The 13,569-nt window shown below is 39.0% G+C and overlaps 1 protein-coding gene across 1 annotated transcript in view; it reads right to left on the reverse strand.

The window, feature by feature from the left end:
• Nucleotides 1–1,575: 1,575 nt before the first annotated feature.
• Nucleotides 1,576–13,569, reverse strand: part of LOC142103974 (uncharacterized) — a 30,645-nt gene continuing 18,651 nt past the window's right edge. The window contains exons 9-14 of the mRNA XM_075188391.1: nucleotides 13,360–13,449; nucleotides 11,687–11,712; nucleotides 10,645–10,764; nucleotides 9,933–10,082; nucleotides 8,505–8,544; nucleotides 1,576–7,964 (exon numbers count right to left, since the gene is read on the reverse strand). Coding sequence (XP_075044492.1) covers nucleotides 7,663–7,964; nucleotides 8,505–8,544; nucleotides 9,933–10,082; nucleotides 10,645–10,764; nucleotides 11,687–11,712; nucleotides 13,360–13,449 — 728 coding nt within the window. The 3' untranslated portion in view covers nucleotides 1,576–7,662. The remainder of the gene's footprint in view (nucleotides 7,965–8,504; nucleotides 8,545–9,932; nucleotides 10,083–10,644; nucleotides 10,765–11,686; nucleotides 11,713–13,359; nucleotides 13,450–13,569) is intronic.

Genomic DNA, 13,569 nt, shown 5'->3' on the forward strand with positions numbered 1-13,569 from the left:
CTGAGGTTGTATAGGCCCTCATAATACTTAGCAAATTAATATTTTTGGAGCAAATCTGTAAAGTCAGTCAGCAGACGATTATAATCTGTGTGTATGTGGTCATGCGTTGTGTGATTGAATGTTCAGTGGACAGAAATTTGCCATATGGCCCTCCCAGCCGTGTTTGGGTAATTTGTAAATGGATCCAGTCTGATGGTTAGACAGAGAGGCAGGAGAGAAGGACCTGGGCTTCATATAGAAGAGGTACAGCAGGCAGTCAAGAATTTACAATGACAAAGTATGGAAAATCCATTTTATTCCGTTGATTCCAACGTATCACTTAGTGAATATCTTTCGTCAGGGATAGCATGAAGATAAGTCAGAAAGAGGCGGTATATAAAGACCCATTGATTACTCACCTCCTCCAATTACTGGTACTCCTAGCACATTATAGCAGAGTGGATCCTCCACCTGAATAATGATTGGGCCTTTATATATTTGCCATCACATGACATGCTGAGAGCTGTGAGCCTGTGTTTGTGTAACAGGCTGACTAACATTTTTTTTTTCAATTAGAAGTCTTCCTGATTGGTCAAGAGGGTTACAGATACGAGTTGCAAAGCAAATAATAGCACAGGAAGCATCCAATGTCAAAGTTAAAATGTTAGTGTAACCAGGTCCAAGGAGGCAGGGTATAAAAAGTAAAAGTACCAACTTTGAACCATGTTTGACCAACTTCTAAGGTTTAACAATTTTTGGGTAGTAAAATGGGTGTAGGGGGGTGGGTTTATACAGCAAGAATACCCTAGGGTCTTTTGCTACCAGAGTCTCAAAAGAGGATGTTCAGGAGTCAAGGTCCACCAAATATTGTGCCCCTGTAACACAAATTAGGCCACCAAAAAAGGTAAAAAAAACCAAAAAAAAAACAGGGACACATTTTATTGATCCTTGCTGGGGTAATGTATCATTGATAGTACAATTTGTACATCTTTCACCTTAGTCGAGATGGAACTTTTAGCAATGCCCAGTCTTATGTCCTCCCAGGACCCCTCATCCGACGGGGGAACCAGGTTCAGCTACCATACAGCATCATTGTAATTCTGTGAGGGAGGGGCAGCGTCAAGTAAAATATCATACATTTGGGAGATCATTCCCCTGTCCATTTAGCAGTCATGTTTTGTTTGCCAACCAGAGAGCTTTTGAAAAGGAGAGAGTGATTTGTAGTATAGCTAAGAAAAATTATGCATATATTTCCTGAATAGAATAAATATCATATGTTCACAAAGAATTTCTGAAAAATTCACAGCCCAGTTGTGGCCCTTATAAAAAGCCCAGCCAGTGCATAAAGTACATAGTACCCCTGTAAATTAGAGTACAAACAAATGGAGTATGTGTTGCTGTGTTTCGCCTATTCCAGTTTTCAAAATTCTGTTCCAATTTCCTGACAACTCAAAAAAAAAAAAAATCAAAAAAAAAAATCTACAGAATACTCCTAAATAAATAACTTGCATGTCTAGTTTTCTTAATGGGAGTCCTGTTTGGGGGTGTTGGGGATGTGTGTCTCCACTTAAGTCAAAACAATAAACAATCCACAAATTCAACAATAAAAATTATATTGTTTATTTTTCTTCAATAAAAAGGACAAACCAAACTTATAGACATTAAAACCCCCCAAAACAAACAGAAGCATTTTCAAAAAAAAGAACATAACAAAAACACATTGGAATGTGGTTATAATGCATTGAATATTTATAGGGGGGTTTTATGGCAACCTAGAGTCTTTGCAGTCATGTTATGGCGTAAGAACAATAATTATGCTTTTAAAGCTAAAATATAAACCATCACAACTTTAATACAGGACGTGTATTGGTGAAACTAACATTTTTTACCTGTATAATAAAAAAATAAAAAAACATACAAAAATCATTTATATGAATTAAGATGCAGATAATAAAAAAGTTGTTCCTGGCAAAACCAACACTGGGGGGAGCGTGGGCGGAGTGTCAGACATACAGGGAAACAAAGGTTGAAGTCCATTTTAGAATCGTATAAAATAAAAATGTTAAAATCCCTTTAGTACAAAGATGACAGGCCCATTCAAACCTGTGTGTATATCAAAGTTCATGCACTTTAAACACAGTTCCCTCAAAGCTCCTTTTCTGCCCTACCCCAGCTCAGTTACATAATCCCGCCTCAAAAAATAAAAACCGCGTGCAAGCCTGATCTCCACAAGAATCAGCACCAATCCATCAAAATCAGATCTGCACAAAACTAGGGGTGTGGCATCACAAAAGGCCATTTGCACATTCGTCATTGACGAGCATTCAATATACTGGGGTTAGGGTAAATGACAGACACGTCGGGTCATGTGCATTCTGAACATCAAGAAAACAAAGATATACACACACATATAATACACACACATTATCACATGACACACATCAGTGTGGAAAGTGCAGTACAATATTATAAATAAAAACAATAAATACATAAATTACAAAATTTGTTTTTAAATAAAAGGTCATACAAATAGGAATCACATTATAGAATCCAGGACAAATGGCAGAATTTGTTACAATTATATCACTGAGGTACTTTGTGAGGAAGTCATTTTGCAGAATGAGGCAGCCATTTTGTGGACTGAAACACTTTGTCATGAGACTGCAGCTCCTCAATTCAAGAAATCAGTTTCTAAACAGACACTTCAAAGGGAAAAAACGGTAGTCTTGGCAGAATCAGTGGTTCGTGGTGAACAGGGCGGCATGGCCATAGATATCTGTTCAGACTACAAAATGGCTGCCACCAAGGTCAACAAGCACTTAAAATACAGCCAAATTCACAGTCAGGTTCTAATTGTGACCAATTCAGTACTTAACATGTGTTCACATTTCCTATTTGAATGATTCTTTATATAAATGTATATGTATTTTTTTTTATTTTTTAAAAAAATTAAAAAATTAAGAACACCAATGAATTTCAAGGAGCTAGGTGTTCAGGGAGGAGTAGAAAATCTTAAAGAGGTGCACTGTGCAAGAAATGGAAAAATACAAAATAGCACCACCCCTTTTACTGATAATTATAAAATGTAGTAATTGAGATATACATCTCAATTACTATATAATTTAATTTACATATAAAAAAACAGTACTTTGAAATAAAAATAACGTGCGATAAACCATAAAACATATTCTACCAGCAGCTGGAGTGCTCTGAGGCCTCTCCTACGGGTTTATTCATTAATTAAGATGTAGACTTGAAATGACCATAAATGGTACTAAACAAACGCCAAATTATAGCACAGAAGATTTAAAAGTGGTATGAAAAAATTGTTTGAATAGAAAATCTGAGGTAAAAAGTTGCTTGTAATGTCAATTTAATCTTAAATATATTTGTTTTCTTCTCTTGTGCTACTTTTTGTGTCTATATTTTGGCACTAAATTTATGGCATTTAAACAACTACTACTTTGTTCATTTACACACAATATGGCATTTATGTGTGCTTATATATCAATTAAGTTTGTTGTTCAAAAACTCTATTTCTGTATCATTCTTTGTGGACAACTGCATAATGGGGTATAGAGGATCCTCCAGGGCGGATCCACTTTAAAAAATGTTCAACAAAATGTTGCTCCTCTCTCCTCTATATCCCCCATCCGCCAAGAAACGTGCGCACAGGATGGGGTGCTTTAATTTAAGCTGCCTGGGCAGCTTGACTTTAATTTGATAAGTGTACTACTTTATTTTTCAACTGGATACCACAGCTGTGGTTCACTTAGATGCAGAAAGTCTTGCTGGGCTGTCTGCCCACCGCAGCGGGCTGAGGAGATGCCATTACCAATGCAAATTCCTATCTCAGTCTATCTCTAAGCCAACGCAGTTTGTCACATGTCCCCAGGTAATAGAGGGACAGTTCCCTTGAGCTACTGCTTTTGATGAAATTGCAGCACGTGAATCCATGGGTACTAGGAGTAAGCCAGTGCCAAGTCTCGTTAAAAATTTTCCTCTTCATTAGAGGGGAGTCTGCAGAACTCTTCAGGGGCCAAGTCCCAGAAACATCCCACCCTAGGGAGGGGTCTGATTCAAGTGCTTCTCGCACGTAGATATCGAGGTAGCAGAAGAATTAGAATTGGATATCGAAGATTCCTCATGTCTAGATCAGGATTCTACAAACCTGTAACGGATTATTTAGTGCGGGCAGTGCACCAAGCACTACATATCCAGGACAGCGACGAGTCGGACGAATCCGACAATGTGCGGATTAAAAGGAAGAAACGGCTGTGGATTTCTTTTGTTTCCGTTATTGAATAATTTTGGTTTGTGATTAAACCTGAACAAAAGTTGTAGGTTACATGCAGATTACAAACCCGGAATGCTGGAGTGCTTAAGGATAGTATATATAGGAAAATCAAAACTATTCTTAAGTCTGTTTATGTAGCCACTGGTGCCTCTCAGAGACACATTACCGTTTCAGTGTGGGTCTACAAGGCCTTGGAAAAGTGATTGGAGCAACTCTTGAAGGATTTTCAGTGTGGGAGTCCAAGTTTCTGACCTAGTAAATTTTTGTCATTTTCGGTAGATGTCTTATTCGTGTAGGAGCTGGATAAGAGTTCTTTTCTGCTGTTAAATTTGTGAAAAATACAAGGCCCTGCTTTCGGTCCCTTTGCACAGCCAGAAAAGGTAAGGCTTTGGTGCAGAGAAAGCAGTCCACTGCCCCTCGTAAGGGACAGCACAGAGGTAAACCAGCCTGCTCCACAAAGAAACCAAAGACCAAGCCTTTAGACAATTTGTCTGCATGAGGGGCAGTCAGCCCATCCGGTAATGACTTTGGTGTGAGGTCGATTGCTTCTATTCCATGATCAGTGGTTTAGTGCCACTTTAGAGTGCTAAGTGGGTCGGCGTTATGGATCAGGGATACAGCATAGACCTCCTCAGAGCTCCACCCAGATGTGTTTTCACCACCAGTCTTCAGGTGGACTGGGTGAAGTGCCAGGCCTTGCGAGAAGTCATTCAGGCTTTATTATGTAATCCCCCGCGTGCCAACAGGAAGGAGGGGGGGCATGAGGTTTTCATTGAAACCTCTTTTTGGCTCAGAAACCCAACGGTTCCTTTTTACCCATTTTGAACCTCAAGACCCTCAACACATGTCGGGGTGGACAGGTTCAAGGAATCATTGGTATGTAGTGAGACAAGTTTATGGTTTCCATGGACATCAAGGATGCGGATTTACCTGTTCCAATCTGGGAGAGTCAATGACTTTTCAGATTTGCGGTTCGGTTCCACCATTTCCAGTTTTGGGCTCTGCCTTTTGTGCCACTTACAAGTGTTCATAAAGATTATGGCTGTCATGGCTGAAATTCTGAAGATCAGGGTGATCATTATACCTTTCCTGAACAATATTTTGAGCAAGTCAAATTCTCTGACTTTGCCTCAAGCGTATTTATGGGATACTGGAATCCCATAGTTGGATCATCAACTATTAGAAATCCAGTTGGGTCTTTACCAAGAGGCTTTTCTTTCTGGGTCTGCTGTTTGACACGTGACAGCTGAGTTTGTCGTTTCAAGAGAACAAGATAGATGCTTTACACAGACTAGTAATGTGTCTGATGGGTCCGCAGATGCCCATCAATTTTGTCCTGAGAGTAGGTCCTGGGGAAGATGGTCTAGACATTCGAAGCCATGCAGTTTGCACGGTTTTATTGCAGGGCATTCTAGATCAAACTCTTTTTCGAAATTAGACAAGTCACATGTTTATCTGTACAGACAACAGATCTTGTCTCCAAAAACGCTCTGGACGCTCCCATGGTGGTTAACGGACAGCAACTTCAGACTTCCATCTGACTTATTTGGTTTCCTCCGGTGGTGGTGCTTCTGTGCATTTTCAAGAAGGTAAAAAAGATAAAGGGTGTGATGTCTGTAGCACCAGACTGGCCAAAACAGTCATGGTACACAGACAGACATTCTCAAGGTGGGCCAGTTGTAGCATCTTCCTCCACGAAAGAATTGGCTATTGTAGGGACCGTTTTACCTTCAGGGCTTACCACAACTAGCTTTAACAGTAACATAAAAAAAGGGATTCTCTGTTATTGTTATAGAGACCATGCTCATTCTTCGAGAGAACGTCTCTGCTAAGAATTACTATAAGATCTGGTAGACTTAAGTTTTCTTTGGTCTGAAAAGAAGAAGATCACTACTTCTTTTCAGTTATCCTGTTTATTTCACTATCCAAACCATTCTGTAAAAATGGGAACAAACAGCTCTTTGAATGTTCATATTTCTGAACTTAGAGGTTAGCACTCTCACAGAAGTCCAGATTTTTTTGCAAGGAATTTTTGCATTTGAGAGGACACTTCAGTCCTATTTAAGATCTTTGAGAATTTTGTGTTTTTTTAACTTTGCAACAATCTCTGTTCGAACCTTTCGAGTTAATGGACGTTTTTCACAAGGAAGAAGTTTTTTTCTACTGGCTATTTCCACAACCATAAGGGTTTCGGAACAAGAGGCTCAGTCTTGCAGATTTTTCATGAGGATAGGGTTGTCCTTCGATCGAGACCACCTTTTTAACCCAAGGTCGTTTCTAAATTCCATTGCGGTAGAGGTCGGCTTACATCCAAACAGCGAATAGCTAGATGGATCACTTTCATTATTCAACAGGTTTAAAGTCTGAAGGCGCATTCTACCAGATCGGTGAGCGCTTTGTGGGTGGAGCCTCTGCTGAGAAGCGGATTCTATCCTGGTTAGAAAATAACGGCATGCCCTGCAGGATGGGGATACAGAAGAGGGAGGAACAAAAATCATTGTTGAAGTTCTAGAGGATCCTTTATATCCCATGGTGCACCCGTTCGTCAATGAATTCAGAGAAAAGGATTTAACGAAAGTATACAAATCCATTTTTTCATACAGTAGTACCTCTGAGTACGTATCAAAAGTTTTTTTTTTCACCTTTTCTTTTTAAACAAGGAAAACATATTCATTTTTATATTGCACACGTGACCATATCCAGACAGTCTTATATGAATACATCAGAAACCTTTTCTGCCGGTTTATATTTTGGACAAATGGCTTTCATTTCACACATCATTTATACTGCGCTAACAAAATCCATTGCGTTTTACAATAGGGAACAAACAGTAATAAAACAATACTGGGTAATACAGACAAACAGAGAGTTAAGAGGGCCTTGCCCACAAGCTTACAATCGCATCGAATACTCTCACATTTCCCTTCAAATCTTACTGGGTACTTTATGTATTTTTTAAAAATAAATATAAAATTCTACACCCAGAATCCCAAATATTAAAATATGATTTGTCACTAAGTCGTTACAAATCTTATAATACACAGTCGTCAAATGGTCCATGACATCCTACGACTCATCTCTGTGAAATATTATAAAACCAGAATATTTCATCTGACAACCTCTACAAAAAACTATATTAAGCTTTATGTATTTACAGTATGGTATTTGTAGAAAAAGAGATGATTAAAACATTCACAGTATATGAACATTTCATCAGTTTCCATGTAAAAAAAACACTTTAGATACCGTGGTTATCTCTTCTTACGAAAAAAAAAACCACTTCATAAACTGTATTCCTTCATAACAAAGAATAGCTGCAAATACCATATGGCAGGAATGCCTTGTTCTTAGGTGTAGCAGAAAACCTGCTTGAACGCTGACAATCATCAATTCTTCCAGGAAGAATTAATTAGTATTTGTTTCAATCTTAAGTTATTTACAATATTTTCACAGGAGCCTCCCTGCCCCATCTCCCCCAGGACACGTAGTACGTTTTCCATATTGGCCTGTTTGCCATTTTGGGATCTCCAACATTCCAGCAGCTTATAATGCTGTTCAGCAGAATTGTTGGGATTGTCCCGAATTATGCGATCTATATTCGTTTCATTCAGGTGTAGCTGCCTCACCAGTCGAACGATGTTGTCCGAACGAACGTGGTCAATGACGGTGTATATAAAATCTGTCCATTCTGAAAAAGACAAAGATAAAGTGCAATTTTAAAAAAACTTTTTTTATATATATGGCACATTAAAGTGAAATGTCAATTATTTTATTTAAAAAAAAAATATTTCAACTTCCGATTGCAACTCTACTTAAAAGTAAAGTGTATTTCAATACTTCCATTTCCTCCATTACAAAATATATAATCCCGTACAGCAGTTAGGGATAAAATAATAACTTTGGGGGGGTGGTTGGAGCAAGTAGCACAGTATGTCAATAAATATCTTTACAACTTACAGTGATGTCACTTTTGTATGAAGGGACAACATATTAGGAACCACTATATGGCCTTGATGCTATTGAACAAATTAGGAATAACAAAAAAAAAAAGGAAAGGGCATGGATTGTATTACATCAGACTACGTAATAAAAAATAAAAAAAAGTCACTATAAAAAGGTGTAAAAGCCAACTCCACCTTTATCATTTATTAATATGTTAATAGACTGGAACTTCAGGATACAGAGCAAAACAGATGTTTACCTTCAAAGTCTATAAATTAATACTTACGACAGTCGCATGAAGGGGCTTGACCGCAATGTCTGCATGGCTGTGAAAGAAAGATAATATGTAACTCTGTCTTAAAAATCAAAAATTTTATCAAGTCAATTATTATTAATAAATTATATGTACCATATAGCTAGTAATAATATTCTACAATTATATCTGAAATATTTTCAGACGGTTGCAAGAGTTAAATATATTTGGGGTAAGGGTTTCATCACAGAGGGTAACATTTATGATCCACATAAGATTTCCTGTCAGCAACACAACTGAACGGCACCGCAGGGAATTTGAGACTATGGCTAAAAACGAGGAACAATAGTTTGTGGTAAAGACGACAACACAACAAGCTTAGATACAATGATACACAATTTAAAGGCCAATTCCACTTTCACTAGTTCTTCTGCTTTTCCCCGATAGACAAACCATAGCGTTATTTTTCCAGGTTTTTGATGGCTGTTATCGGATTATGTAGGGGAAAAAAAAAGGTTGGCATTTTGAGGGGTTGTAGTATATGAAGTTATGGAGAATAATACAGTATAGATCTTGTGAAAGTAGAGCTGGTCTTTAAAGGTTTAGTTTAGACTCATTTCATGTGGGTGCAAAAGTAGGCTTATTGCACCTAAACCATACTCTGCAAGGAACGCCCACGAATAAACACACTTCCATGTGAAATCCACTGCAGCCCTGTAACGTCACAAAAGAGCATTTGTGCTGGAGTTTCCCACATTTGGGTTTAATAAATGACTCTTAATGAAAGTGCATTAAACCCTTTGCTGAAGTACTTGTTTTGAACCACAGTTACAGAAGGTATGTGAAGCTGTGCAGTAGGAATATAATATGAGCGCCTTTTCAAGAACTACTCGAGTCAACCCCAAAATAAATTGTGGGTAAATTTGAATATACAATTTATCTATTATATATTTCTATGCATTTCACAAAGCTAACTTTTTTTTTTTATCAATTTCCAAGGAAAACCAGTTATGTACTAAACATTGGGGTAAATGTATTATACTGCGTTTTTTGCAAGTTGCCGATATTTAAAGGCAAATTTTTCCTTTAAAGACATTGCCATTTTAAATATGCCCTGCACAGAGGCCGAAAATCGGCTACTTGCAAAACCTGCAGTTTAATACATTTACCCCCTCGAGTGATACATGATATGTTGAACATATAAACTGGGAACCTGTCAGTGTTTGGGAGCAGTAATGGAGCCTGTATACTATCTATGGTTCCACCTCTATGGTTGTAGGACGAGGCCATTACACACGACGCACAAGTGACTGACAGGATGCCGTGCCTGCCTGACACCATGTTGGAAATGGAAGGCTATAGTGGTGTAATCACTAAACATGTCCCGATCTGTAGTAGAGACTGGTATAAAATAAGCGTGACAGAGACCACAATCCACACAATCAGGAGCACATTACTCACCGCTGCCCCTAGTTTGCTTTCTTCACACTCCACATCATCCACGTCATCCCCAATTGGTTCAGGATCTTTGGAATCTCCAAGATTACTCTCAGTTCCTGGTGTATCAGCTTCAGCCTTCTGAGCAGTTACAGTCTCAGGATGCACAGATTCCTGAAATAGAAGAGCGGGAATACACCATATTCTATGTAATATACAAAGGATGGAAGACAGGCAACTGCTTCTCATGTCGTGTGAAGTGCAAATGGCAGAAAATGTAAAAACACTGTGGTGCAGCCACTCACAACCAACCAAATGTTAGTCATCCATTACTTGTGAGGTAGTCTAATGAGAGAATAGCAGATATCTGTTACAGCATATTGGTGTTATTTATACTGGGCACTGCTCATACACTATGAGCGCTGCAAAACAGGGATGTTATTAAAAATGTAAGGAAGCAGCCCGTTTGTGGGCTGAATGAAATGTAGCCTATCCATTCATTAGGGATCAGTGTCTTGTGACAATTGTGCCTCCCTATAATATAGTTCTTCTGAAGCAGTACGAAATACTCTGGCCAAAACATTACCACTCTCAGGACAGTGAGACTGTGCCCTATAATCAGGACTGCCCCTTCTAAGACGAGACAGTTGGAGGTATGGGTCTATTAATATATACATTTAGGCATGTGACCGCTTGTACATTGAACATGTGCAGTTGCATCGCACAGGAAACTTACATGCTCGTGATCCACAAGTAGAACTTCCTCTTGAACTCGCTCTGCTGTTATAGGAATGTTCCTTTCAATCAGAGGAGTAGAGTTCTCACTGGGGTTTGTACTTGGGCCAAAGAGTAACTTCTGTGTAAAAAAAATAAAAAATGTTTTATATGTACTTTAATACAATAAAATTTAACCCACACAAAAATAAACCATATATAACAAAGCAGACGAAGTACATACAGTCCTTTCATATGTAATGAAATAATGTATACTCTACTACTGCAAATTATCAGAGGAATTCTGTAAACAAACAGAGGCGAAAAGCTGCACATGTGGCGATTTCATTAAGGACACAGATATCGGAGGGGTCTTTGAAGAGTCTTAATAACTTACTGTAGGGGATGTATTATTCCTCATAATAGACAGGTTTTCCTAATGAGCACAGAACTGATGACATTAGAACTCCCCATTTATCATGAGTTAATATATTAAATTACTTATGGTAGTTAGTAAGAATAGTGGAAGGCACCTCAGAGCTCCAGAACCAGTACAAAATACACCTTGGTCTGCAGCCTATTCTAATACCATTTTAATCTATCAGTCAACTCTTTATTTAATTTATTTATCTGGGACCTTCAAGTGTCTGCATACCTCTGTGACCCCTAGTGTCAGTATGCTATAGTTCTGGGACCCCCCTCAAGAGTCTGGGTGCCATTACTCTGACCCCAAGTGTCTGGGTGCCATTACTCTGACCCCAAGTGTCTGGGTGCCATTACTCTGACCCCAAGTGTCTGGGTGCCATTACTCTGACCCCAAGTGTCTGGGTGCCATTACTCTGGGACCCCAGGTGTTGGTGTGCCGTGTGCTTTTCCAGAGTAGATTATAAGACCTTATTTGTAGTCCTGACCCAGAGGTTACGCACCTTTTGTCCTATATAAATTGATGATATAAAGGTATTGGAAATTAGAATTGGGTGGGGGGGAATGCAGCTAACATTTCATTACTCTGAAAGAGGAAAAGGTTTAAAAATGTTGCAACCTAATAAACAAATATCTCTCACCTGGCTCCCAGCGTGAGGTAGTTTTTCTGCAAAAAAGAAAGCAAACAAAAAACAATAATGATTAATGCCGAGCTTACAACAGTACAAGGCGCAGTTCTTATCAGAGTTGTGCTTTATTTTACAGAGAGTCAGTGGAAGCAAATGTGTCATTAGTACTTATATCTACCACCTCTAGTGTCTACCTGCGTGGACAGGATCAGAGGGGTGTTTACCAATGTAATGTTAGACCTCATCAATTAAATACTTATGTCTCTACTCGAGGGACCACAGAATCAAAGTACAAATTGGCTTAAATAAATATAAACCGGAAAATAGCTCACACTCCTTTACTTACAAAACGTGTTTAGAATGTTAACCAATTCCAGCATTTTACGTAGATATCTCTGAATGTTATTAGCTCAGGAAGTCCGCACAGCAGCTCCGGCGAGCTTCTAAGAGACCAAGAAGGTGGCTGCATTCGAGAGGGACTAGGGGTTTGATGCTGTAAGTTCAGAAATCACTCTCAGAGCTTCATAGGTAAGCACTGCAGGAGTACACCCATGTGGCTCCAAATCTTCTCTAGGACTTGGAGGTGGTGTTAGACCCAATGGACAAAGTCAGCAATGCTGGCAGATAAGATCTTAGCCCACAATAAGTGGCTTCAGGGCAGAGAGGTGGCTGAATCCTTTGACTGTAAAAAGGGTCAAACACTGTCTAGTAAATATAAAATGAAAACAAAAAGTTCTGGCTGGTTCTCTTGTACAGATTTCCAGTGGCCAGCAAATTAAAGCACAAACTTTAATCCATCCCCCCAGCTGTCCAGCATTGAACCCAGTATCCTGCCTCAGAGCTCTGCCGCCAACCAGAGGGGATGCAGCAACTACACACTACCCAAGAAGCATAAACAATTCCAGGTACAGGTGAATAAGCCTGGGGGTGGCAGAAATACCCTCCTACAAATGGGGGTACCACGTTACTGTGCAGTGGACCCTCAGTCTGAGAGTGGCTAGTGGCCAAGGGGTAGTCAGTGACTACTAAGTTGCTGACAAACATAAAAACCATGAAACGCGGTGGGTGAAGGCAGGGTAAGCCATCTAGTTCTGTGTGTTTCAGGTTGTTTCCATATAGTGTACACATAACACTCATCCACCTATAGCTGAAATAAGGATAACACATCTAACAACTGGGAAACACGTACAAAATTTAAAAACTTCATATGTGATTTTTCCACTAAACCTTTTACTGACTTTCTGACATTTTTATGAACTTTATCATCCCCCCCCCAACTGCATACCTCACCCCCAATCCCACCCCTTGCCACTAGACCACGCTCCCAAACGGTTACATTGTGTTTGGATTATCTCATGGGAATAAGACTGCCAGAAGTGCTAGGGTAGGAGATAAAGGGATTATGTGACAGAGACAAAACAAAGACACTCTAGTGAAAAAGATCTGCCACTATTTACTAGTAACACCTTTGTGGAAGCTAGAGATAATCTTGCTACATGAATATTTTTATACATCCTCTTCATATTTACAATAGATAAAGATAGAAAAAAAAATAGGTATATTGTGGCTTTACGTAAAGGCTAATCGTATGTTTCAACTCAAACAACAGACCTAACATGCTATGTTACCATGGATAGGATGGACTCTTAGTATGCAGTATTTAAATACAATTCATTTTCTCTTACCTTTCCAGCTTAGAAGATGGCATACAGCAAGAAAAATGCAAACGACTGCCGTTATAGACACTGCTCCAACTAAGGGAACCCAAAATAGATCTGTCAATGAGAAATAAAAAGAAAAGAAACGAAAAAAAAACATGGTTGATCCTTAATTTTGATGCGATTTCTCTACTTATTAATGCTCCCCCATGACAGTCGAGCTCCAGTACACCCAAA

The sequence above is a fragment of the Mixophyes fleayi genome, chromosome 10 (assembly GCF_038048845.1).
Source record: "Mixophyes fleayi isolate aMixFle1 chromosome 10, aMixFle1.hap1, whole genome shotgun sequence".
Classification (NCBI taxonomy): Eukaryota; Metazoa; Chordata; class Amphibia; order Anura; family Limnodynastidae; genus Mixophyes; species Mixophyes fleayi.